Source organism: Cebidichthys violaceus, unplaced genomic scaffold (assembly GCF_023349555.1).
Source record: "Cebidichthys violaceus isolate CVI_PGR_0920_01 unplaced genomic scaffold, fCebVio1.0.p SCAF_112, whole genome shotgun sequence".
Classification (NCBI taxonomy): domain Eukaryota; kingdom Metazoa; phylum Chordata; class Actinopteri; order Perciformes; family Stichaeidae; genus Cebidichthys; species Cebidichthys violaceus.
In genome coordinates, this window is record NW_027176277.1 from 346882 (window position 1) to 372611 (window position 25730).

At 46.6% G+C, this 25730-nt stretch overlaps 1 protein-coding gene across 1 annotated transcript; it reads right to left on the reverse strand.

Moving 5' to 3' along the window:
- Positions 1-1450: 1450 nt before the first annotated feature.
- Positions 1451-25452, reverse strand: LOC137868484 (serine/threonine-protein kinase mTOR-like). Its single transcript, XM_068705285.1, has 26 exons — positions 25139-25452; positions 24707-24814; positions 21136-21261; positions 20294-20425; positions 17212-17327; positions 13660-13777; positions 13109-13297; positions 12632-12759; positions 12368-12464; positions 12162-12260; positions 11941-12063; positions 11409-11591; positions 10691-10825; positions 9524-9698; positions 7902-8037; positions 7628-7775; positions 5702-5824; positions 5196-5278; positions 5038-5110; positions 4854-4928; positions 4167-4302; positions 3330-3392; positions 3118-3198; positions 2729-2809; positions 2246-2351; positions 1451-2015 (listed from the first exon to the last, which is right to left on the reverse strand). Exons 1-26 carry the CDS (start codon positions 25169-25171, stop codon positions 2000-2002), a joined length of 2883 nt encoding a protein of 960 aa, XP_068561386.1. The 5' UTR covers positions 25172-25452; the 3' UTR covers positions 1451-1999.
- Positions 25453-25730: the final 278 nt, after the last annotated feature.

Below are 25730 nucleotides of genomic sequence, written 5' to 3' on the forward strand. Positions count from 1 at the left end.
CATCATAGAGCACTCCAGGGTGTCGTGAGAAGCTCAAGATGGTGTCAAGGAAGTGGAATAACACCCAGTGGGGCGCTCTTGTGGAGGAATACAAGCTCAAGGATGAAGGGAACACAAACAGGATAGAAAAACTGGCTTGGGTCCCAGCGGGTGGTGGTGGTGGTTGGGAGGGAGAGAGGGAGGGAGGGGGGGTGGCTAATAATTGCGAATGTGTTGCTGAATCCCATCATTCCTCACGTCTTGGCTCAAGGCGCCAGGCCTGGATGGCCTCATGTGACAACCTTAAAGGCTGATGGAGCACGGCCTGCTGCATCCCCAAGCCTCTGCCCGCCAAGCCCTTCACCTCCCCTCATTTTGGGGCCATTGTCTCCCAATGAGTATCATTTGTCACCATTGACTTGCTCCCATGCAGGCACCCGCAGCGTTTTTTTTCTTTCTGTGGCCCGAGCCCAAATTTCCACAGTTGGTAAACAGCTAAATCCCCTCTCCCAATCAATGCAGCCTATTTAACTTGAGCTATTGACCCGCATGCCTCTCTCTCTCTCTCTCTCTCTCTCTCCCTCTCTCTCGACAGACATCCGAGGCTGAAAAAATACAAACAAATTAAACGAGTGAGAAAGAACAACAGCAAATGGTGGCGCGTGACTACGAAAAAGCCACACTCTTCAGTCGACGAGCGTTTGGCGAGGCGAGGAGGGAAGAAAGCGCCGGAGCGGAGGGAGAGGAAGCGAGGGAAAACAGAGGAGGAATGGATCGATAGGAACAGATAATCACCAGGCCGCTGTCCCGATGTGTAAAGAGTGTGACATTGCAGGAGGGTGGGCACGGCGGGGAAGAGATCAATGGGCTGCTTTTTGTTGATCCGTAATCCTTAACTATCTATAAGTAATTAACCTTCAGAGGAGAATGCAGGGGGGAGAAATAAATGGAGAACTGAGAGGGGGAATAGCAATGAGCACAAGTAAAACAGAAGCTACCTTGCAGTGACCAGATAAGCACAGAGGGAAAATTAATAGTCGTCTCCACTGCTGCCTCTGCTGGTTTTATTTCCGTCTTGTATTTCTGCATTCTCCGTGAATGGCCGCATCTCCCCCGTGGTCTTAGAGATGAGGGTAAATATAGCCGCCGTCACAGAGCGAGTGGCCTCGTCTCAAGCTGGGAGTAAATGCTAGAAAATCTAAAGTATTTGTGTTTATTATGGTCTGGCTTTTAGATAAGAATCTAGTCCGATCTCATCGTCTCTGGCCTGATGAGCGCGTCCTCTCTCTCTCTCTCTCTCTCTCACAAATAATTCCTGAAAAGACGGAGAAGGATCTTGTTAGGAGTCAGAGTGCCCTCTGTGGGCATGATAGAAAAACAAAGGGAGCCTTTTTTTAATTTGTATATATTTCTATTTTCACCTCAGTAGGTGTGACAAGCTCGACCCCGATGAACAGTGAAATGAACACGGTCACAGTGGCATCTGTACAGGGTTTAATGGCACACACACACACACACACACACACACACACACACACAGTACATCATGATCCTGGACTAGCTGACTTGCCGCGAGTGAACTCAATAAGAATGTTTTAAGTTAAGTTTTTGTCACATTAATACACGGTGATACAACAGACCGCTGGGTTTTTATTACAGCGTGTGAAGTAAGAAATGTCAGAACTTATTACAACATGGCCGCCGTAGAAAGCTTCAGCCATTGATTGTGGTTGCTCAGAGCGAGGGAAGTCATTTGAAGCAGTTTGAATTCAATTACGCTTGTTAGGTCCAAACGGAGCTCTTTCTCACAACCTTCAAACACTCCCACTGGAAAAGATCTGATATTTAGAAAACAATAACAAAACAAGATATCTTTCCTCGAAGGCTCTGCAGTGTGTCGCTAAAGCACTTCTTTTTTTTTTTGGGGGGGGGGGGGATATCTGAGTTGGGTGTTTCTTCTTCGTTTACCAGTGAGAGGAAAAAAAGAAAAGCGTTAACTTCGTCTGCCGGAGGCGGTTCTTCACCAAAATGGACACCTGGAGACAGAACAAGTAAATGATTCAGTGAAGTCTGTTCTGCTTCCTCTGCTGTACACCAGTGACGTAGTCATACATTAAAACATGTGTGAAACCTACAGCATGACCTGCGGATGGAGTTAACATGCACTAGGGTCATTTAAACAACAACCAAATAGACAAAAAACTAATCTTTAGGTGGATTTGTGCGGCCCTACTTCAATACAGAGGCATAATAATTAAGTACTGACCATCCAATGTAGCACTGGCACAGGTTTTCATGTGACGTGGCTTGCTTGATGAGCAGCTCCACTTGCGTTGGCACGTCCAGCGTCTCGTCGTGAGAGAAGTCTCGACCTGCGGGGAACAAGCGCTCGTCAAAACACCGACCTTTACCGGAAGGTCAACCAGTGACACCGGGGTCTTCTTAGGACTGCTCAGGTACCTTTCCTCCACACCAAAAGATGGTGGGTTAAGCTTACAGTATGATGATAATATTAATAACGATGGGACTGAAGAAGAGTCAAACAGAGGACCGCTTGACTTTTTTCCTCTAACAGCATTGATCTTTTTTGAGCAACTGGGGAAAAACAACTGTGATTAAATCGTTTTTTATTAACATGAACTTATTCCACAAAATGTAATAATTCACCATTTTCATTTTTTGTACTACTGAATACTAGAGATTTCTGTGTTGAAAATGAAAAAGAACAGCAGCTCGGCGTGGAACTCACCTGTAAGTTTGTCTCTCACTCTGTTGATAATCTGAATGGCTTTCTTGTTGAGTGCCTCAGGTTGCACCAATCCGTCTCCGACTAATAATAATTAAAAAAAACCACACAAACATAACGGCATCAACGACTGCTACCGACGTAGAAACGGTGAAGAGCTCTCTCTCTCTCTCTCTCTCTCTCTCTCTCTCTCTCTCTCTCTCTCTCTCTCTCTCTCTCTCTCTCTCTACGGCTCAAATCAAAGTGGACATAAGTGCTGCTGAACAATAGCAGCGGTTACACCACTCATTTATGACAGAGAGAACGCTTAGTGTTGTTGAGGGAAAAAACAAAAAAAAACACACTAAAGGCTTCAACGGATGAATCCACGGTAGACAGAAAGAGCGACTCACTGAAGGAGTGGATGGACTCGGGCACGGTGCTGCCGGGTTTCTTGTGCGTCGTCTCTCCCAGGTCGATCCCCTCTAGGGCCTCTGCGGAGGACAGCGGCGGGTTTTAAAAACACGTCCTGGCATTATCGCGTAGAAAACAACGAGCGCAGTGTGTGTGTGTGTGTGTGTGTGTGTGTGTGTGTGTGTGTGTGTGTGTGGCGCTGCGGACTCACCCACTGACCCGGCGGTGTACGAGTCGGTCCTGGTGCGGGAGCGCTTGTTGCCTTTGGTGTTTGCTGTGGAAGAAACGAGGGAAAATGTGTGAGAGTGAGTCCATTTCTTTTTTTTCAGAGAACAATGGCTGCATTCTATTTTTCATCCATCACACAGGAAGCAGCAGCAGCAGCAGCAGCAGCAGCGTTCTGACCTTTTTAACTGCAGAGAAAGAAGCTCGTTTCTAACCTTTACGAGTAGTTAAGGCTCTGATACTCACTGAATGTTGTACACTGATGGTACAAAAAAGAAAAAGAGCAGATCGGTTTGAATTGTATACATCACGGGCTTCTAACTAATGCGGGAACTGCAGGGTCATTTCTGCAAGTCAGAAACCATAAAGAGTAAAAAAAAATATATAAAAACGTGTGCTTTTCATGAGGATTTTAGGATTTTATAACCGTTTTTAATTTGATTTAATGTGTTCAAATAACACTGCTAGTCTTAAGGGAAGCCAGACCGGCATTCATTCACTTTGCTCACTAGAACTGAACCAACAACCTTTAGACGTCTACACCACTTCTCTAAACGTTCGGTCAATTTCTCTCCTAAATACATTTTCATTTTACTACTTGGAGTTTAGTTTTTTTAGCCCCGTCTGATTAAATGTCTTCAGACTCTCAACCACTTCAAAAAAACAAAAAGGAGTTTCTACATCGAGTGGCTGAACCGGTTCACGTCCGGTTTGCGGTTATCGTCAGGCGACGCCGCCGTGGTTCCGCGTGAAATGTGTCGGTCGTCCGCGTTCCTTTAGCGGAGCCGCGCCGAATGAACCGAAATGGCCGGCGCTCCCTTACTGTCCATGAGCCTCCAGTTGAGCAGCGGGTCGTAGACGAACGCCTCCAGCACGGCCATGACGCTGTCCCGGTGCTCCCTCAGCACCTCCATCACCGTGTGGCAGGTGATCCGGTAGTTACCGTCCAAGCCCGTCACCTGAAGCACGATCAGACGTAAAGCATTAAAGAGAGGTCGGCGTATATCCGGTAGTGAAGAGCAGGATCCTATGTGGGGTTGTGAGGTTTGGTGGAGGTGCAGCCCTGTGGTGAGTAGCTACATGCTTGAACCTTCCTTTTTTTTAAACATCTCCAGTTGTTCAGGAGGTTTCTTACAATATTTAATGTATTACTTTATTTGTTTTATGTTCGTAAAGCCTTTCTCTTCTTCGCTCGTCAAACACAACACACAGGGAGTCTCGACTTCTGATAAAACGCTGCAGAATTGCAAAAACATGAATTCATATTTAGACTAAAATACAGAAGACGGTGAAGAAGAGGCTCACTTTAAATCCAGCAGAGGAGCAAATGGAGCTTTAATGTGGGGGACTTTTATCACTTTGAACAAAATTAAGAACACATTAAAGAGATTTGTGTGCTAATGAGGTTTTTTTCTTTAATACTTTTTTTGACTTTTCTTCTTTTTAAGCCGACACGCAGTCGCACTCGCACCGCTGCGACAGTGTTTATCACGGCATAAGAGTGGCATACCTCCATGGCGTTGGTCAGCATCCTCGTCAGTCTGAATGGGATCTTTTCAGGGAACTTCTCTCTGGTCATGGCGACCTATTGAAGGACGTAGTGGGGGGGGGGGGGGGGGGGGGGGTCCAGTCAGTCTTGGATAAATAAAAAAAAAAACATCAACTTTGTGGCAAAACGCAAAATCTCCTCTCACCTCGAAACAGTCTCCAAAGTCGATGTGGAGGATCTTGCCGCTTAACCGGTCCAACATCAAGTTGGATGGATGCCTGGAGAATAGAATCTCTATGTTAACGACTTATGATAATTCTCATCATCATCGTAACAATGTGTTCTTTTGGCTGAGAAACGCACCTGTCGCCCAGTCCGAGGATGTAGCCCACCATGGACATCACAGCCAGGGAGCGGGTGTAATTGGTCCTCCTGTCGAACCACACCTGGAGGAGAGACAGCGTTTACGACAACGGTGAGGCGGAACAGTGAGGAAAATGACATGGAAAATCTGTTAGCAGGGCCCTGTAACATGAGGAGCGCGAGGAAGTATTGTGTTTGTGTGTGGAGTCCTGCAAAGTCAGTGGTTTGAAAGTGGGACACACAACCCAGAGAGCGGATTCTTCAGGGAAAACAACACTTTCATTTTTCTGTATTTCCCAAAAATAAAACTTAAAAAAAAAAGTGTTTCCTCTGCATCAAATGAAAACCTTTCAAAAATTGCTGATTTATAGATCTGCATGTTATCTTTGCTACAACTGAACCGTCTGGAACATTTTCTACCAGGGAACCTCTGGAATGTGACAAAGGACGCTGGAGAGATCAAGGCCTCTTCAATCATCCTCCGCTGCGTCGACAGAGCGCCTCACCTCAGAGCTGGGGCTCTTCAGCCACAACAGCTTGGCCAGGTCGTCTCCGGCCGTGTTGTTGACGGCGTGCTCGAACACCTCCACCTTCTCCATCAGCGTCAGGTGGTCGTAGTCTGGGGCCATCTGGAGTAAACAAAGCCCATTGCGCAAACAGACGTCATGCCGCGAGTTTAGACGCGATTCAAGCCTTTAAACGTCACAAGTGAAGGATACTGGATTCTGCATTTCGATTAAAAGTGAAAACTCAACACTCAAACTTGTTGGTGCAGAAACATGAAGTCACCAGAGTGATCCAAAATGTCATCGCGACGGACGGAGACTGATCTAATTTCAGTTTCCAGGACTAACAGAAGACGATTAAAATGTTTCATGTTTAATATGTTCACACTGAATGTTTACCGTCTGCGTTGTAAATACTACAGTGAAATCAAATTAACTCAAGTGAAAGATATGCGGCCACCAAAAGCATTCATGGTGTTAATGTAATTACAGCTAAGAGGTTTCAGGTCGTGGGGAGTTAGAAACTAGGTGGAAGGCAGGTGCCACTACGCTGAAGGTCCTAGCTGTCACGAAAGAAAAAGGCTTTAGTAACTTTGTATGCGTTTGCCCTGAAGGTGTGTAGGACGGCCGAGTTCCCTGCAAACTTGAGGCAAACAACTAGAATAATAGTTTATATTTAATGAGCTGTTACTTTTTTTTTGAGGGGGGTTGAGAAGGACTTCGATCTGTCATTGCCTCACTCAACCATCTGCTTCATGTTTCATCCACAGCTGATTGATGGCCTGGCTGATCGACCGCTCAAACTTAATATCTTGCCATTTAGACGGCTTAAACCGAACGCAAAACATCATTAATAACACGATTAGTAAATGAGTCTTATTCAAAACATGGCAGCAGAAGAAAACATTGTTTCCTTTCCCTTCTCCCACAGCTTTAGTGCGCTTTCATAAAGTTTTAGTCCATTCATTACATGTTAGTCTTAGTCTTGTTAGTTTTAGTCTCGCTTGTTTCAGTCAATCCAGCCAAAAATCTATAATTCCGTCATTTAAATCCAACATATTTCACGTGAGATTTTGTTTTAATATGCGATGAAAAACACCGGTTGAATGACGAAGACTACGGCTTCGTCCTCCTGACCAGGGTCAGGTCGCACCCACCCGGCCCGCTAGGAGAGCCAATCTGCAACCGCCCCAAGACGCAAAGATACCACCCAAACCGGACCCGACCCAGAAACGCCATGCATTGTAGTGGCATGTTGTTGTCCGGGTCTTAAACCGATTCCGCCTCCGCTCCCGTACGTCATCGTCACTCTCACTTCCTGTAGCGACGTTGATTTCGTTCTCTCTGCTTTATTGGGCATTTCTGAGGCGCAGATATCGGGTCAACTCAAGACAATTAAGGGCCTGTGAATGTGATGTCATTAGAGAGTAATTGTATAATATAATCAGTGAAAACAGACGCTTCCTCGGGCTTTGATGAATCTAGTTTAGGATTTAGTATCAAATGCACACGAGTCACGACTGAGACAACTGTTGGCACAGAACGGTGAATATAATGCAAGCACATTAGCTCATCATTACACATTAATGTGTGGGCATAATTAAGATCCGTCCTGGGAACGGACTGCAATCGTTTCTAACATTTTAATACTGCTGGGCGAGGGAACTGAAAACTGAGAAAACTCTGCTGCAATAATGGAAACAAACGCATACGTAGGCAAATAACGTGAATTCTGTCTGTTTTCAATTGAAGTGCAGGAGGGGTGCACCGATTTATCGGCCGATATCGGGGAAGGGGGTGTCGTCCTTCTCGCGTGCGGAGAAGAAGATTTTAAATGGGGTAACAAATACACCCGGGCGGCCCGCCTAGGTAAAGTCCACGTGTCATTTTAAACGTCCCTACTGACGGATGTTAGCGGTTCCTCACCCTGAGCATGATGCGATGTTCGATGTTGAGCAGAATCTTTTTCTTCTCTCTGTAGTCTCTGATGAGGGCATGCAGGGTGTCGCAGTGGGGCACCCAGCCAATCAGGCCCGAGTTGGTGGACAGCGGGATCACTGCGTAGCGCTGAATGCTGACGAACCCAACACACAGAAAAGGCAAGCAAACGTCACGTCCACAACCGTGAGAATACGTGTGAGGTGTACTGTGCCTCAGAGAGTGTGTGTGTGTGTGTGTGTGTGTGTGTGTGTGTGTGTACCTGAGGTTCTTGCGCAAGGACGCAGGGTCGTTGGCCAGCAGCGTGTTGACGAGACCGAACAGCTGCATGACTCTCTCATCCTGCCTCAGGTCCTCGTGGCCCTTCAGCAGGAACATGAACTCATGGCCATTGCTGCCTGCAGAGGGCGCCACACAAACACAGCGTTGACGCGCGCCGCTCTCCAAAGGGTTGAGGGCGTTATATAAGAACGGTTACACGGTTGGATTTGGCAGCTACTGGCCGTTCTCTCCCGGGCGCTGCTCGCTCCTCACTCCCCCCCCCCCCCCCCCTCCTGCTGCTTCTCCATTACCTCCGCCCGAAGCAACGGCGAGTGACTTTTAGCAGGCGTCAATAAATGATTTCATATGAACCCCGGCGCTCCCAGAGTGAGCTCGCTCCTCATAATCCCTCGTCATAAACGGTCGCCCGTGGTTTGGAACCGGCTCTCTCCAGAACGACAGATTCGACGGGGGCTCTGCCGTGGAAAAGAGCCCCGCCAACGCACAAGCGCAGACTGAAAAGCACCTCGTGAAGTTGAAGTGAAGTTCTGCCGGCATTTAACTCGGTCGAACTCTCGAGGAGAGGAAAACATGCATCTGTGCACTGGATGAACTGACGGTGAGGGAGAAGCATTGAACTCATCTGAAGTGCAGATGACGTCGCTTGCATAATTGTTCCACTATCTTAAACCCGTCCTCGGTATTCATCTCAAGTTAATCGAAACCTCCGGTGGACCGAGTTTCGACCGAGTCGCTGCTTTATCCTCCGTCTGCTCCTAATGACAATCCCAGCGAGCAATGCGTTGTGTGTCACCGGGGGGACCGGGCGCCGACAGTAAATCCAAGCGGCCCCGTGGTGGGCGACAGGTCTTAATCTGAAGTCGTGCTCCGGGGGGGTCAGTTGATTTATCGGCCATCATCTTTTACAGAGCGTGTTGTGTAACACTGATGGAAAACGTCAGAACAAGGTACATTGCGGGGTAGAAAAGGAGAGAAGTCGAGTCGAACCCTTTGTGATTGATAATGTGAGGATTGGGCTTCTAGACGAGGTGACTTTATAGCGCCGGTGCCATTTTAGAAGCACCTCGGAGTCGTATTTCACACCGCAGAGCAGAGCGGAGCATTAAATGTCAGATTTACTTATTTTATGTATTCAAATGAATGCCAGTGGACGGCGTTGGGAGGATTACTGACAAATCGATTCTGACTTGCATGCACCGTTTTTTCTCCGGGAGAGAAAATGACAACGCCCATGACTCACGACGTGAACTCCCCGTCAAATGAGTTCTTAAAAAGTCGTTTGTTTTTGGGGGTTTTTTTGGTGGTGATTGGGATTTATTTTGGTATTAAATAAATCACAGGTTTAATCTTGCTTCTGTTTGTAAAGAAGCTTTTTTTATTCTGGCGTATTATCCACACACAGAACTTTGCCACGACTGATGAATTCAAAATTAATAGTGGCCTTGGAGCTGTTTGGGTAAAGGTTCTATTAATATTGAATTTCCTCTAATGCGATGGCGCGCGCCTGCTTGAAAGCATCCGACTACAGATGTTCTTTAATCTATTTCCCTAATATAACGGGCTCAGAGGCACGAGTCCGCCGCTATTTCCTCCCGATCTTACCCATGATGGTGAGTTTGCGTGGGCGCTGCTTGGAGGTGATGACCTGCAGGGAGGCGGCGATGGACTGGATGCGGATGATGGGCTGGTTGGGGTCGTAGGTGCCCGGTACAGCCAGCTCCAGGTCCCGGCACATCAGCAGCTTCGGAGACACATATTGTAGCTCCAGGGAGGTCAGCTGCAGGGGGGGGAGTTGATGAGGTGGAGATGTTAGCGCAGGATGAGGCAATTAGTTTGTTGTGTAAAAAGAAGCACTGATAAAACAGCTCCTGCCGGCGGTGTTAAAGACACTGGCTCGTATCCAAGGTACGTGTCTTATGTGCAAAAATCTGTTTATACACCACCTTTAATAAATCACTCTGTAGCCCTTCACTGTCCATCCACCCATCAATAGACGCACCCTCTGCTTGATTTAAACCGCATTGAATCCATTGAAACGCTTCTACAGTTGAATGTATGGCGGCTTCATCAACCTGCTGTGGATCCGCTACTCGGATGCATCCTGCAGAGGGTTTATTTCTATGTTAATGCCCCGGAGGGGGAATGAAATGCTCCCAGCATCTTATTACGTCGCTGTGCATTTCATGCTGCTCACTGTAACGTCAAAGCAGGGAGCACCCCCACCCCCACCCCCGACAGCGGGACCACGCAACAATGTCAAACAGTATTGCCCTCTCCATTTGTAATGTGAAGCGAGAGCTCTTGAAATGTTGCTCTGCAACGACGCAAACGATCGCTGCGAGGAACGACATCCATCGCTTCAATTTCACCTGTGGATATAAAGTTTAAACTCCCCCCCCCCCCCCCCCCGACGCACGACTTAGCAAACTGACTCTGAGTAGGTCACCGAAGCAAACGGCTTACAGCCCGTGTGCATCCGGAGACAGTGTCTCCATGCAGAAGCTTCTGTACGTACAGATCACTATGGGAACATGAACGTGCGTATTAGCATATCTGGGATATTAGAGCGTTTGCAGATACTAAGTATATTCAAATCTATGGTGAAGGAAAAGGTAGTTTAACTATCAAGAGAAGAGCGGTCTGCTTTCCCATGATGCTCTGCCATTCCTCTTTGACTCTGAATTCCCTTTACAGACGGTACGCTCGCAAATGTACCCGCCGTGAGATGAAAGAAAGAGGTGTGACGTAAAAAAAGGTGGTTTCACTCGCCTGTTGCAGCTGTTTGGAAATGCGTCTGAACACGTGGTAGTAGAGGTCCCAGGCCTGGGTCAGGTCTTTCACGTTTCCAGAGCGCATGTACTTCCTGCACCAGTCCTGAGCCTCCATCAAGTCCCTGCCGTAAGCCTGTGGCACAAAGTGAGACAAACACACTCTGTCCTCGTACAATGACTCATTCAACTAAACCAAAAAAATGGTTTGCCAAAGCGGGACTATAAAACTGAATGTCAAGGCATTAAACATCACCGCTCCAACTTTGATTAATCCAGGGGTTTTCTGTTTTTAATGGCGCACATCTGCAAAAGGCAGCCTGAATGGAAGCATTCAGAGCTAGAGGGTCACTGGTCTGACTTATGGCTGTGAAGTAAATAGTCCTGTGTACAAACTCGCACTCATTGTGTGGCGACTAAATATACATGGTTCATTTTACGATGCCTATAAAGCATATTCATCCGTTGTTTTACGGTTTTGATTTACAGTGTGTTAATGACGCATTTCTTTTACAGTAATGGACAGAAAAGAGTAACGCGAGAGTGAAAACAAATCACTGCAAACTGACGTAATTAAAGTTTACAAAGCGCTATTTACTTTTTCCACATCTTGAGGACTAAATGTAGGAACTTAAATAGGAACACAACATTTTAATCTATGTCGCTTAGGTTTGTGCTGTAAAACTTGAAATTCAACCCCGATCTGAGGTGGCACGCACCTGGTTAAAGGAGGTCTCTTTGAGGGTCTGCGGTCCCCTCTCCATCATGGCATGCAGAGGCTCCAGCACAGCGAACATGCCCTTCACGTTGCGCTCGCCAAAGTAAAGGCGCGACGCCTCTTCAAGGCCCTCGTGCCACATCTCGTGCCACAAGATGGCCACCCGGATAAGCTCCTCGCTCACCTGGATGAAGGGAAGATGAATACGGTCAGACGGATTCTTCCCCTCGAAACTAAGGGGTATAAGATATCAAGCATCTGGTCAGCATGGGTATCATCTACAATCATTCATTCTTTTCATTTCATTTTTACCGCACGGTGGAGGCAGAAGTTCAGATTTACTTTGCTACTTTTGTTTTTTCATGGGACAAAAGACTAAACACGAATGTGAAACAGAGAGGTGGAGGAGGCAACGAGAAGAAGCAACTGACACATTTAGTCTGCAGGCACAAAACAGACAAACGCTCAAGAACAGACCTTTGAAGAGGATTTTAAATGAGTAATGATGAATAGCAAGAATTCAATTTCTCTACCATTATGGCCTGCTGGACCAGAGCGTTGCAGTGCTCGCACATGTTCTTCAAGATCTTGTTAGCAGCATTGTGGCGGGCTGTGGTGGTGGATTTGGAGGCCACGGTTAGCGGGTAGATCAAAGCCTGGAGGTGAACAGAGAGGACAATCACTCACCGGCCGTACCACAGAAGGCGTGTTCTCGGTTCTGCTCTGGAACAGCGGTATGTGCGAGCAGACTTACTTGGGGGTGATACCGTCCGATGTCGGTAAGCAGCTGGTGGATGAGGCGACCCACCAGGGCTCGAGGCGTGTCAATTCGAGCGATGAGCTGAGGGATCACCTGCACAGGGAGACGCATAATGGAATAAAACCCCAGTGACCTGGCTTTACCTGTCTGTGTGTGTGTGTGTGTGTGTGTGTGTGTGTGTGTGTGTGTGTGTGTGTTACCTGCAGCCAGGTGTCTATTTGAATGGTCTTGATACCCTCCACCAGGGCTTCGTTCACTTCAGGCCAATGGCCGTAGTCAAACCACAGAGTCAGAACCCTGAACAGAACAAAAGCGGTGCCTCGTTATTAGGGATCACGACACGGTGCAGTCACAACAAAACCACTAGAGGTCCTCCCACCCCCACGCACCACTGCTGCCTCAGGGTGTCCATGCACACGGGGTGCCGTTAGCTTTGCCAGGACTACTTCAGCCACTGAACTCACCTGAGTGTGTCCTGCAGGTTATTGCCTCTGGAGAGGGAAATGGAGCGGAAGAAACCTTGTACAGCGGGAACAGTGTACAGGAGCAGCGTCTTCGAGAGGTCCTGGGGAGGGTCAGCAAACAGCAGATGCTTCATGCAAGAAAAGAAGATATTAGCGGGAACGCATTGGACCGGTTTTGAGCATTTGTGGAGATGGCGAGGTAAATGGACTCGTACTTCTTCTGACCTCTCAAAGCGCTTCCACGCGACACGTCATCGTTCACCCATTCACACACTGATGACAGGGGGGCTACCATGCAATCTGCCCATCGGGACTATCTAATCACTCACACCCATTCGTACACCGCAGGAACAATTCGGGGCGTCTTGTCCAAGGACACATCGACATGGACTAGCGGAGCCGGGGATCTGCGTCATTATTTCTACCTTGGGGGGGGGGGTGTGTGTGAAGAAGGGCTTAATTCTCTGTGACTCTCACCTCATTGACCTTCTTCTGTCCCGGCGAGGGCACGGGACTGTGGTCGGTGCTGTCCACCTCGCTGTCGCTGTTGCTGGCTTCGCTGTTGGCACTGGCGGCGCCAACGTGCCGCAGCTCGTCGCGTCCGTTGTTCTGGTGTTTGTAGTGCAGCACCGCCTCGAAGTTCATCACCGCCCAGGCGTGCCAGGCCTGCGGACAGACGACACAGACTGAGCACGATGTCATTTTCCAGTTTACTGAGGGACAGACGTGTCCCGGGGGGGCTGTAATTATTCTCATGCAAACGTGTAAGTTGGGAGCTGGAGTCGGTGAGGATGGACGGGGGAGAGGGGTCAGCAGAGCACCACAAGTATCAACAGTCGGACGATCACAATAAACGAGCCGGAAAAACTCAACATGTTTGGTTGAAGGGCAATAAAACGGGTTCCAAAGGTATCCCGGTGACACGTCAGGGTCGGGGGAAACTCTCCCCCTGCTGACACAGCTGGGGTTTTAGTGCGGCAACGGAGAAGTCAAAGGTGAAAGGTCAGAGTTAAAAGGGAGACACCGACCTTGTACCAGTTGCGGTCGTGCTCGGTGGAATGGCTGTAATACTGCAGGACCTTGGGGATGGTGCTCTCGTTGATGCCCTGCAGACTGAGCTGCCACTCCCCCAGCTTCAAGAAGCACCTACACACAGGACAGAAGACAGAAAGACAGGAGGGGGACATTTCAGCCAAGACTATCATTTATATTATGTTTCCACTTTCTGCACCAATATTTATACAAACTGCACGCAAACAATGAAGTGGTACCCGACCAATGACCCGCTCCGGTTCTATGAATGATAAACACACTCACTGACATGTTCTGGCATTCAAGTTGCTGAGGTCAGAGGGCAACGCTGTTCACAGAAGCTCTGCAGCAAGAGCTACTTCGATGACCACGAAGAAACGCCAGCAGGAGTTTAAAAACCGCGCTCATTGCTTCTGGAGAGTTGGCGGTGACGTTTAAAAAGGAGCCGGATACAACAGTTTGATGTCACGCAGGCGTTTATCAAAAGTACCGCTGCTAAAGGCAGCAAAGTGTTGTTCCTCTGCTGAAAGGTTCTGGGATCACAGCCGCAGATTTTAAATTATCCAAAGAAAAATGTTATTCCTTTAATTTAAACCGACTGTGAGCTTTGTAGCATTCTGTGGAGGACTTAGCTCTATCCGTCACACACACACACACACACACACACACACACACACACACACACACACACACACACACACACACACACACACACAGTAAAACTAGCCACGTTCGGAGCGGGCCAACACGTATAACTCACACACAACTACACTATACTGAGCAACTGGCAAGCGCTGCATTGTGGAGCCCATCCACCAGCAGTCCCAATACTGTTTGCAGAGCACCTCCAGTGAGTTTTCGGGAATTGCGTGGTTGCCTCTGAGTGCTTTTCCATGCACAGCGCACAGTCTGGGTTCAGTGCGTCCATGCCAAACTGTTTCCGTAAACTGTTAGCGGGTTGAACTTTTTTTTGGGGGGGGGGGGGGGGGGCTGAGGAGGCCGGGGTGTTTGGGGGACGTCGGAAACAACATGTTTGTTTCGAACAGGCGAAGGCAAGGGTCATTGATCTCTAGTAAAAAAAAAAAAAAATGAAAATTCCACTGGATTCTTTGGGGAGAGAGAGTGGAGGTCCACGTGACGCGAGCGTCTGACTGAGCGGTCCAGGTGTGCTCCATACCACGCCGCCGACCTGTATTCATGAAAGTGTGTCAGCACGTCTGGAGAGCACCCGTCCTGACTGACAGTATACAGGTGTTCCCCCCCCCCCCCCCCCCCCCCTTCCCAACATGCATTCCTCAGACAGACAGAGTCACGGTTTTTCACGATGCAAAAGTGAAGGAAGAAGAAGAAGAAGAAAAAAAAAAAAAAAGCGCCCCTTCTGCCTGTTGTCACGCTTGTGTGCTGCCATGTATGATTGATGAGATGGGCGGCTGCACATGACTGACGCGTGTTTGTCCACAAGACCAGAGAAGAGACCTACTGTGTGATTTACTGTACATAGGATAGGATTATAGCCGTCTGCTGCCAGGTCACACCGTGTACTTGTTTTCGGTCGTCTGACCCACACGACACTACAACAACAACAACTATCGCAAATGAGACGGCTTACGATATCCTCAAATATTTTCATGAGCCCACAAGAGCATGCAAACAACTTCTTTGAGACTTTGAAGTCATTCCCGGGCAATTTCGGGGAGAATACGAAACTTTCCATTCTCTAATCCCCCAAAATCAGCGTCTGAGAACACATGGTAGCTATTTGAATGTCACGTTTTTTTCTAAAAAAAAAAAAAAAAAAAAAAAAAAAAAATCCGGTGTTGTGTTGACAACTGCTTGAAACAGACTCCAAACAGCTTCTTATCCCACAGCGTGGCGAGGCGGTCACAGTGGAGGGGTGCCAAGACCGTGCCAGGGCCGGTGAGGGGAGGTGACCCGGTCCTTTTAACACCTTGCGGGCACCGTGTTTGCTAGCCGTGTGGGACAAACGGGATCATTTTATTGAGACGTTTGAGGCGAGACATTTCCGAGAATCTGGCCCGTCAAGCGGTCCAGCAAGGAAAGGTGCTAAGCCCGCATTGGGTCAATCGTCTCATGGAAAAGAAGCAGAGCGCACACCGTACACGACCCGGTGTGTTTACAACTACGAGGGCAGAAAATACATGAGGCTGCTTTTCCCCCCTGACTTCAGCATGTTGTGTTTTCTCCATCGTGCTGGAGTGGGTGTATGGAGGCTGGCACAGAGGTACAGTCTGAGATGTAATGCTGCTGAACCACAGCTAAATGCACGATGACCCATCGGCACAACGTCGGGTGAATTGGACCTCCTCTCAGGAGCGTCACTGGCGATATTTACTGAAGAGATACAGCGAGTTTTCTTCAAAGCACTCAATGTTTTACATCTATCTTAGTACTTGTAAAAGCTTGATATGAAGAACTTTACATTAGTTTCAACATCCCCTCCTCCTGCCCCTCTGTGATGGGAACCTGTAAAATAGAACTACCGGTATTATCACTTTCCTTTCCTGGTGACTTCTCTTCATGGAGGTTAGCAGATGAAAGCAGCAGGTGCTGAACATTGCTCACCATCTCACCAACCATTCACTCCAACGAGGAGCTTCTCAGTTATGCGTCTACACTCACTGACTGCACTCACACACGCCGCTTCTGACTGATCTCCAGCTCGTGTTTACTCAACGGCAACAGAGTTTATAGATGCCCCTTGGTTCTGTTCAAAATGCCTTCGACCACAAGAATGTGCAGGTGGTACTTATTAGTCTCTGTCTGGATAAGGAGTCAAGACGCTCTAATGTCAAAACTGCTTTGTGGTAATGTGAAACTTTAAAGATTTTAGATCTCTCTCCGTAACAGTCCACTGAATAAAGTACGCGACTCAGTTTTGGAGTGAGCCTTTGAGATCAAAGCTGATTACACCAGAACTTCATTTGTTTTGTCATTTTAATCGAATGGCAGAGACAAATGTCTTTCGGGTCATCTCCTACGGAAGCCTTGAGAGCCAAGTGAGAAAAAATAAATAAATGGCGGCCCATTTTCCAAGTCTGATCGAAATCATTTTTTCTCTCCTGTGTTTATGATTTAAAAATAAGTGTGTAGGTACGTTTAGCTGTAATACTAATGTTGTCCACAAGAGGCTCAAGTGCACCACTACCCCGTGTTCTAAACAGGACTGAGAGCATTCATGTTTTAATGTCTCCATGCACTCTGAACACAAGCTACATATAACTTATGTCAGTTAATCACCTCATGAATGCTTTAAGTCCTATTTAGAACACGGGGTCGTGGTGCGCTTGAGCCTCTTGTGGCCCGAAATGAGTATTACAACTATACGCACGTAAAGAAGGTTACTTGGAAAACTTGATCTTGCCTATCAGGACTTCCGTGTCTGTACTGGTATACAGACTCTTGATATCCACCATAGTAAGGAAAGCACAGGTGTTGCTCATCACGTTAACAATGGCAGCCGTTGTGCTTTTCCTACTGCGACAGGTGAAAGGGGGTTAGGGTTTCAGGAAAAAAAAAAAAAGGCAGACCTGGCCATCAGTTTGTGGAGCTCCTGCTTGTGCTGCTGGTCCTCGGCAGCGATGGCGTGCTGGGCTTGCTGCTGCATCCCTTGCACAAAGTGCTGCATGTGCTGGAAGGCGTCGATCTGGAGAGACACACACACAAAGGCAGGTAGAGCGTCACCGAGAGAAACGCGCTCGTCTGCGGGGTTTCGGTTTGTGACAAACGGTGAGCGGACGGCGCTGAACTCACACTCGAGTCGCCGCACTCGATGTTTATCTGTCCGCGCTGCCAGAAGTGACACAAACTATATGCCAATTTGTTATCATCATCTTACTGCTGGACAGCTTATATTACAGCCAGGACGACTGCGACGGTGCAAAGTAGAGGCAGCCGTGCCCAAAATGACATCGAAAAAGACTTTGTCTCCATCCGAAAGTCTTCAGGATCTGATTTGTAAATCTTGCTTTTGCTTCTTGTCCATTACCTCTGATAAATGACCCACTTTTGCATCTTTTCACAGTCAGTTTCACCTTTCCAGATGTGTGTGTGTGTGTGTGTGTGTGTGTGTGTGTGTGTGTTTTAATATACTCATATTTGTTCTGGTGAGCGGTGCAGCTGGGCCCGAGCAACAGCAACGCTTACCTAAGTCCCCTAATGAGACCTGCGCTCCGGAGCCACAAACACTATTCAGCACCTGGCAGTAAATGTGTGTTTATGTGTGTTTGAGGGGGCGTGTACACTGGATGTGAGTGTGTGTGTGTGTGTCTGTGTGTGTGCGCTATAGACAAATGGCACAGGGCAGAGGGCAGAGCAGTTCGATCCCAGGCTGCTGCACACCTACAGTGTGTCGTTAGGTGGTACAGCTGGTAGCTGGAAGCTTGGCCCGGAAAGCACAGCCACAGAAAGCACAAGCTCGTTCAGAACAAACATTTACATCTATTATTAGCACAAATAATAAGCGAGGCTTACGTCATCCACTGTTGCCATGGATACAAGACAATAAAAAAAAACAATATTGACCTGAATGTAACGGCTGAGTCGGTTTAACTGATCGACCCAGGGAAGATTAAAACCTCTCGGAAGTTCATATCTGAAGGCAAACTTGCACAATATAACCCTTTGGCTAGCTAGCTGCATATACAACAGTGTACTTCATTTATACAATAATTTGCCATTTAAAGCAGCCAGTCCTCATTATGTTGTCAAATGAAGGTTGGATCAATTTAATGCTTCAGCGTCACTGTTTTTATTTTTGGTACGAGCTTCTTTTTTTCCCCACAAGGCTTCAGAAGAGAACGTACTCCACTAAATACATAATAATAGTGCTATCATTTTTCGTCGTTAACGATCATAAAACACCTCGAGATCCTGGCGGGACGGCTTCATTAAGCGTGACAATGCAACCACTGGGCTGGTTGCAATTTCCATTTTACGGTTTGTTGGTGTTAATGTTTCTCAGGCTGTTTCCCCCTCACAATGTTCAATTAATTAGCTGTTTATGTCACCGACGTTCCAGTAATTTAAACCCTCCCGATCTGGACAATTTTAAACTGGGATTGTTGCCTCATGTTGCACTAAAAACTTCCATACAACAGTAATGACCATCAGAAGATAACACGATGCCCGGTGCTGTTTATCCTAAAGAAGTAATACCTGCTCTTTGGTCAAGTGCAAGGACATATATACACATTTAAAAAAAATAACCATGTGAATATTTGTCAAATATGAGCAAGATGTTAATACTGTATATACCAGAGGTATTCTATTAAAATTCCAAAAGGTCCAGATTGAGAAAATCTCCTCGTGCAAAGGTCCGGATAATTACAATAATATCAAACTTGAGCTATTTAGTGCTATATATCTGTCTTTCAATTATTTAGTGCCATATATATATATATATATATATATATATATATATATATATATATATATATATATGGCACTAAATAATTGAAATAATTGACTACACAGAGACGTTACTACTACTAGACTTCTTGTAGTAGTAACGTCTCTGTGTAGTCAACAACTGTTAAATCAAATAAAGAAAGTACACATCAATTATATTTTAACAATTATTATTCTCATGCTTTTGAACTGGAGGGATTATAAATAATACATAGAAATACATGAATAAATGTTTTTCTCATTTCAAGTAAAATAAGGGCTGGATTAAAGTGAACTGACATAACTGAAAACGTTAAAAAAATGTGCATCTTAAGAGGAAATGGTGCATAGTTACAAAATCATTTCACCTCAGGTTGATAGCAGAACACCTCAAGGTGTCACTCAGACAGAACCAGAACATTCTGATGAAGCATTTTCATGAGACAATTTGTGATTTGAAGTTAGCTCATGCATGAGATTTTGAAGGGCTTTAATTTTGAAATGCTACATCAGAATGTCCTGGTTCTCTCTGGGTGACACCTTGAGGTGGTCTGCTATTAACCTGAGGTGAAATGATTTTTTTAACTATGCACCATTTCCTCTTAATAATCGTCACGGTCTCTGAACATATGAGACACACTGGTTTTAAACTGTCCGTGGGAAGAATGAACCTATGAAAGAGTCTGTTTATTGTTGTTTAAAGACTCTGGTCTCTCTGGTCTCTCTGACCACTTTTCTCTTTTTGGAGAACGTCATGTGAAACAACTTCTCCGACTCACGTAGTTATTCACCTGCCCTTCGTTCTCTTTCCTCGTCTCAGCCCCGTGTGTCTACATCTCACTCGATGTCAGAATACCCATATTTGCTTGGCTGAGCTGCATCACGTGATGTGATTTACAACGCATGTAATTGGTCGGTTTGTTTCCTGGATCACTGACCGAGTGCCGTAAAGGCTAGAAAAGCTGCGCCGGTTAAAATATAGGCGCTCCGTCAAAATGTAATAATTCTCAATTATCTATCGGTTTTAGGTCCAGGGTCCGGATACAACGGCGTCTGGGTCCGGATCCGGACCCCTGGTACTGTCAACCTACCTGATATGTATGTGGTGCAGTCTGCACCGTATAAATTCCTTGCATGTGTACACACACTGGGCCATTAAAGCTAAATCTGATATATGATTAATATATGAGCATTAAACTGTGTCAAATGTCCGTCGGCGCCTACCTTGCGGGAGCTCTTCCACATGTACTTCATGTACGCGTAGGTGACGTGCGGGTGGGCCGTGGGCAGCGGGTGATCGAGTTGCTTGGAGGGGTCGACGCCCAGAAGGAGCACCAGGGTCTTATGGGCCAGCGCCTGGTGGGATGAAGAGGAGCACAGAAGCACATGGAGCAAATGAATCGCAAGAAGGTTTGTAGTTCAATACGAACACAGAGATAATAAGAGCTCGATTAAACTTCTACCGTGATAATATTTGATTATTATTATTACGATTAAGAGTAAAAAAATAAAAAAAAGGTAAGTCAGAGCATGAGTAAGTGCTAAAGATTTTGTGAAGACAGAAAATGGTAAATGTCATTTTTTTTTTCCCCAACCCCTTGTAAATCTCATTTCCTGCTACGTTCGACGTTGGCTGATCACATTCTCCGTGGGCAAAAAACGCAAAGTGAGCAGAGAGGAAAAATTGGCCGATTGTCTGCCATCCCCTCGCAATCAATTAGAACAACAGTGAGGTAAAGGACGGAAAATTGCACCCGCTTCAAATTGTGCAGATAGGCGGGCTCGGGTTTCTAAACAGTGTGATTGAGGGTGCTGGCGCTGCGTTCATCAGCGCCAACTTAAAAACAGGTTGAAATCAAGTTAAATTTCATGGCTGCTGTTAATGTTTGCACTTAACTCAGAGCTCAACTTACCTTTTTTTTTTTTTTTTCCGTTTGACAAGTCAGATTTAATCAACTCTGACTCATTCCTCCTAAATGTTACGGGGGCCGTAATAATTACGCCTCTGATCGGGGGGGGGTCCTGACTGAGGGGCTTTCTTTGTACGGGCGTGTCGGTGTACTGACCAGGCGTCCGCTCTTGCCACAGAGGCTGGCGTACTTCAGCCAAGTCCTCATGTCCTCATGGGGGCTGATGACAAGCGATCTGACCATCAGGACCCTCTGCCAGTCTTCTACGATGCGCTGACAACCCTGGAGAAAACAGAAAAAAAAAAAAAAAAAAACACACACACGCATAAAGATCACAAGGGACGGCCGGTTAGATGCATTACCCTTTTGTTACTCCCCTCAAAAGAGAGCAAGCCACTCGTTAAAACTCAAGAGAATGAACACATGTGTTGAAGCCCAGGGGGCTACTAATGCAACCAGTGGTCCCTGTCTTAAACATGCTCACAAACGTGACTACGCGCTCACGTGGCAAGAAAAGAAAACTCACCACCACAGGTCTGCATTCATACATTTATACAAGTACCATTAGCTCACTTTCACGATGTAATATTCTCTCCACCCCAACCTCGACCTCATTCATCATTGTGATGTAACGCAGCGCCGCAGGGGGAGGCGACACCGGGGCGAGCTCGGTACGATCCCCTCTGAACGGATTTGAATCTAAGACGAGTCTGGAGGGGGTAGACAAAATAACATGAACATGAGAAATGACTGATGTCACTCGATTGCGTTTGCAGACGCCGCTGCAAGTCAGGGTCATTGTAGGTTGCATGGTAACGAGGTCTTTAAACCAGCGCTGTGGTGATGTCTTCTTAACCAACAACAACCCAACACATGCTTACTTCATGCTTTCCTCTGATTTGAAACTCGTTCGCTGTATTCCTTAGATGGCAGAAGTAGGTGAAATCTGGCAGAAGCTTCGCCGTTGTCATCGGGCGTCACGGTGGACAGGTGGGCTAAGACGTGCACCGTGAAACCGCGACATTTCAGGTTTGAATCCAAGCTGAGGATCATTGTCATCTCCTTATATTTCCTGTCTGTTTCTTCGATGTATACCATTGACTAAGGGCATGGGAGTTGTTGTTTTCGCAACCATTGCGGTCAGATTTACTCTGCATGTTCATCTAATAATTTGAGATTCAGGCGCTCAGGAGGTTTTCACCGGGAGCTGAAATCATCCTCCTCTTCTCCAAAAAGCAACGGACCCCGTGATTAAAACCGGTAAAAAGCGCTGAACAAAGAGGGTTCATATTAAAAAGCAGCGTTTGGTGGCAAAGGGACGTCCCGGAGGGGCTTGGAGCTGAGGCGCGGCGAATGTTTAATCAGCTTGTTTCTCTAATAACTTTAAGATCCAGAATATATAGTTAAAAATAACCAAGATCTAAGAAGTGCAGCGTAAAAATGAGGCTGAAAACTGGACTATGAAATGATTTATGACGACTTCTGCAGACAACCCTGACACGCGTTGAAAGTAGATGATGAACCGGTACGGTTTAAAACAAAATAAATGACATAGGTCTGGTGTTTTTCAGACATTTTCATGTGGAAATGTTACAAATTAGACCCTTATTATATATGGAATTGGCCCAATAAATGGTGTGAAAATGTGCGCGTCGAGGCAAACGAAGGACGAGAAGAAGCAAAGAGACCAAAATTCCAGCAGGTCGTCACGGGGATAGAGGTGCGAGAACTCACTCATGACACATTTACCCACAAGCGGTGGGGTGCAGTGTTTTCATACGCTCTCTGCCATACCTATAACCCTTTGATGAGGGAGAGGCTGGCACTGAAAGAAAGGAGCGGGACAGCGACTCCTAGGCAGATGTGTGAGGTCAGCCTCCAATAAATCACCAGCTCAGGTGCCATTATGGGCTTCTCTGTTTGCTCAAGAAGACCCCTCTTGATCCTGAAATACCACCCCCCCCCCCCCGAACCACCTCCGTCTGGAAAAGGTTGAGATGTTCAAGAGTATCTTCAAATTTACTGCGCAGGGTTCGAGTGTGCGTAAAGGTTTCCATTCGACGGTCAAGCTAATTACACAGAAACTTTTTTTTTGAAAATGTCAAAAGGAAATTAGGACGAGTTAGGTGCATTTCTAGCAAGCTGGGCAGGAAAAGACAAACACAAAAAAGCGCCCTGGGCTGCAGCGAGGGCGAGGGATGACGCAGGTTTTGGGAATTTCCAAGACGCCGGTAACATCAGAGAGGGTAAGCAGCATTATGAACGCCGCGTTAAACCGAGCAGCTTGGATGCAAAGGTATCAGGATTTGGTGCATTCTGCCCTCAACGTGAACATATACAAGGCAGAGGCTTTTCTTCTTCTTTGAAACATCTTGAAGGCCAACTTTGGAAAAGGATGCACTTGAACAGCATCGTCGTGGATCGGATGGCGTTTGTCTCAAATGGCAAAGACTTGGCGGGCGGCACAGTTTTCCTCAACCGCTTGCGGATTTGTGGTTCTTCCACACGTCCCGCCGTCTCATTCGACAACACGTACGACACTGTGATTCACAATTAACGTTGTTAATAACAGCAATCATAATCAGTCTCAGGAAGTAGGACGTTTGGATGGGGGGGGTTACAAAAACAAAAAGCCTCGGGTTTCTCCTCTGAATATTCCTACAAGGGTCATTTCATGCAGGCGGTGGCAAGTACGGGCGCCGTTTAATGATGTGTGATATCGGTTGTTTTTTTTTTTAAGTGTGTGGGTGGTTTTGGGGGGAGGTCAGTTATAGTTACTGAGAAGGACAAACTTAAGCTCGTGATTTAGAAGCCACTTTTAATGGATGTTCCAACTCTCAGGTGTGGTCGGAGTGAGTCTCTACGAGGTTCAAATCTCATACCACTTCGTCATCATCCAGCTTAAGTTGCACCGCTGCCATCAAACTCACAGTGTTTCCACTCGCAGGACGTCATGAAGTGACTCTCAAGTGAGAGGCGACAAAAATAAAGACATGGAAGACGGCGATAAGTGGTTCGCATCGGCCTCCTGTCGGTAGTGTCGTCTGATGTAAGCGACCCGGGATGTGAATGGAATCTAAAAGGTGAATGAGTGCTTCACATGCTGCTGCTGCTACATTCAGTGGGAAAGTATTAAAATTGGACTCATGACGGCACAAGATCACCTCGATTCTTTCATGATGAGAGAGATGATAACAGAACTACAAGGACAAAACCCCACAAATCACATTTGGCCACTTAAAAACATTTAAAATATGAAACTAAATAGATTTTCTCTTCTTTTATTTGTTGACGCAGCTGCAAGGTTGTGACTAGACTTCTGGAGAGAAAAGGACTGTTTTGGACAGATTGCAGCTAGTGTTGGCCGCATGCGGAGCAGATCTTTTGACTTAGTTACCACCGACCTCCATCTGAGGTTTGTTCAAGCACAGTTTTAAACTTACCAGAGCCCAACAATGATTCTGCTTTTACACATATACTTCAAAACGTAGAAATAAACACCCAAATCTATCAAGACGGTGAACCCGTACTCGCTGAGGTATTAGTGTGTGTGTGTGTGTGTATGTATGGCGTCTGTCTTGTAATGTTTCCCATTAGTAACAGTAGCCTTTCCAACAGCTGTTTCACATTTGTAGTTGCACACGTGAGTCTGCTAATGTGTGTGTGTGTGTGTGTGTGTGTGTGTGTGTGTGTGTGTGTGTGTCTGTCTATCGTACGCTGCAGTTACCTGAAGCCTCTCCCACCATGTTTCTCTAATGATGTCTCTCCTCTCTGGCACCAGCTTATACTGGATCACCTCCTCCAGCTCTGACAGCATCTGGGAAGACACCATGGCCTGGAGAGCAAAACACACACACACACACACACATACATACATTCATTCGTATCCACACGTTCATTAATATAGTCGCAAAAGCTCCCTTCTGTGCAATATTTTAAAACATTAAAGCTTAGATCAGAATCTACAATTAAATGTATTCAGCGTGCCACAGGACCTTCATCGAGTGGGTAAAGTGCAAATAATAATGCTTTTGACTTCTAAAGAAGCTAGATCAGAGACTTCAACTGTTTTATAAGGTTGTGATGCCGTGGCCTCATCCTTCTGCACATGCATGCTGTAAAAAATGAGATATAGAATATTTTCGTCCGAATCACTCACCCCGTAGGCTCGACTGTAGCTCTCTCCGGCCATGGCCGTCAGCTCAGCGTCCAGGAGGTCCCTTGCTTTGTCAATGCACTACATGAAAGAATAAAACGTGTAACAGTGTCATCTTTTCATGAAGATGAATGTCTGCCTGAATGCTGCACCGATGGCGCTATTGTCAACTAGCATTCTGAAGCCGCCAGCTTGTTTAGCAAAACTGGTTCGAGTGCCAAGTGCTTTATGGAGGAGAGGGAAAGCGAACAGTGTGAAAAGCTTTTATGCAACCGTGGTTTGCGGATGTCAAAATGCATCTTTAAAAAAAAAAAAAAAACAGCCTGATTTTGCATGCCCGTTCGGCATCAGGGAGAGGGGGATTGAATAAAACAGGGTTAGTCATGGTTCCTTCCAGGACAGTGATGCAAATTCCCCCAAAACTGTTTTCATGATGTGTAACCGCCTCTCGCAGTACGTTCATGCCCCGTGAACGCTTTATTCTGGGGTGTATTACCGTATATTACCGACTCGTCGGTAAACTCACGTTTCCCTGACTTTTACGGAACAGGACTACACTTCTCCAAAACTCAAGTACGCGGCAGACATTCCATCA

Bases quoted from the DNA above. Each gene is read 5' to 3' on its own strand.
- LOC137868484 (XM_068705285.1), bottom strand. From the start codon at position 25,171: ATGGCCGGAGAGAGCTACAGTCGAGCCTACGGG. The intron at 12,760-13,108 runs GTGAGAGTCACA...TCTTGCATGAAG, and splicing joins GACAGAAGAAGGTCAATGAG to CATCTGCTGTTTGCTGACCC. The intron at 8,038-9,523 runs GTAAGATCGGGA...CGCCCTCTGCAG, and splicing joins ACGCAAACTCACCATCATGG to GCAGCAATGGCCATGAGTTC.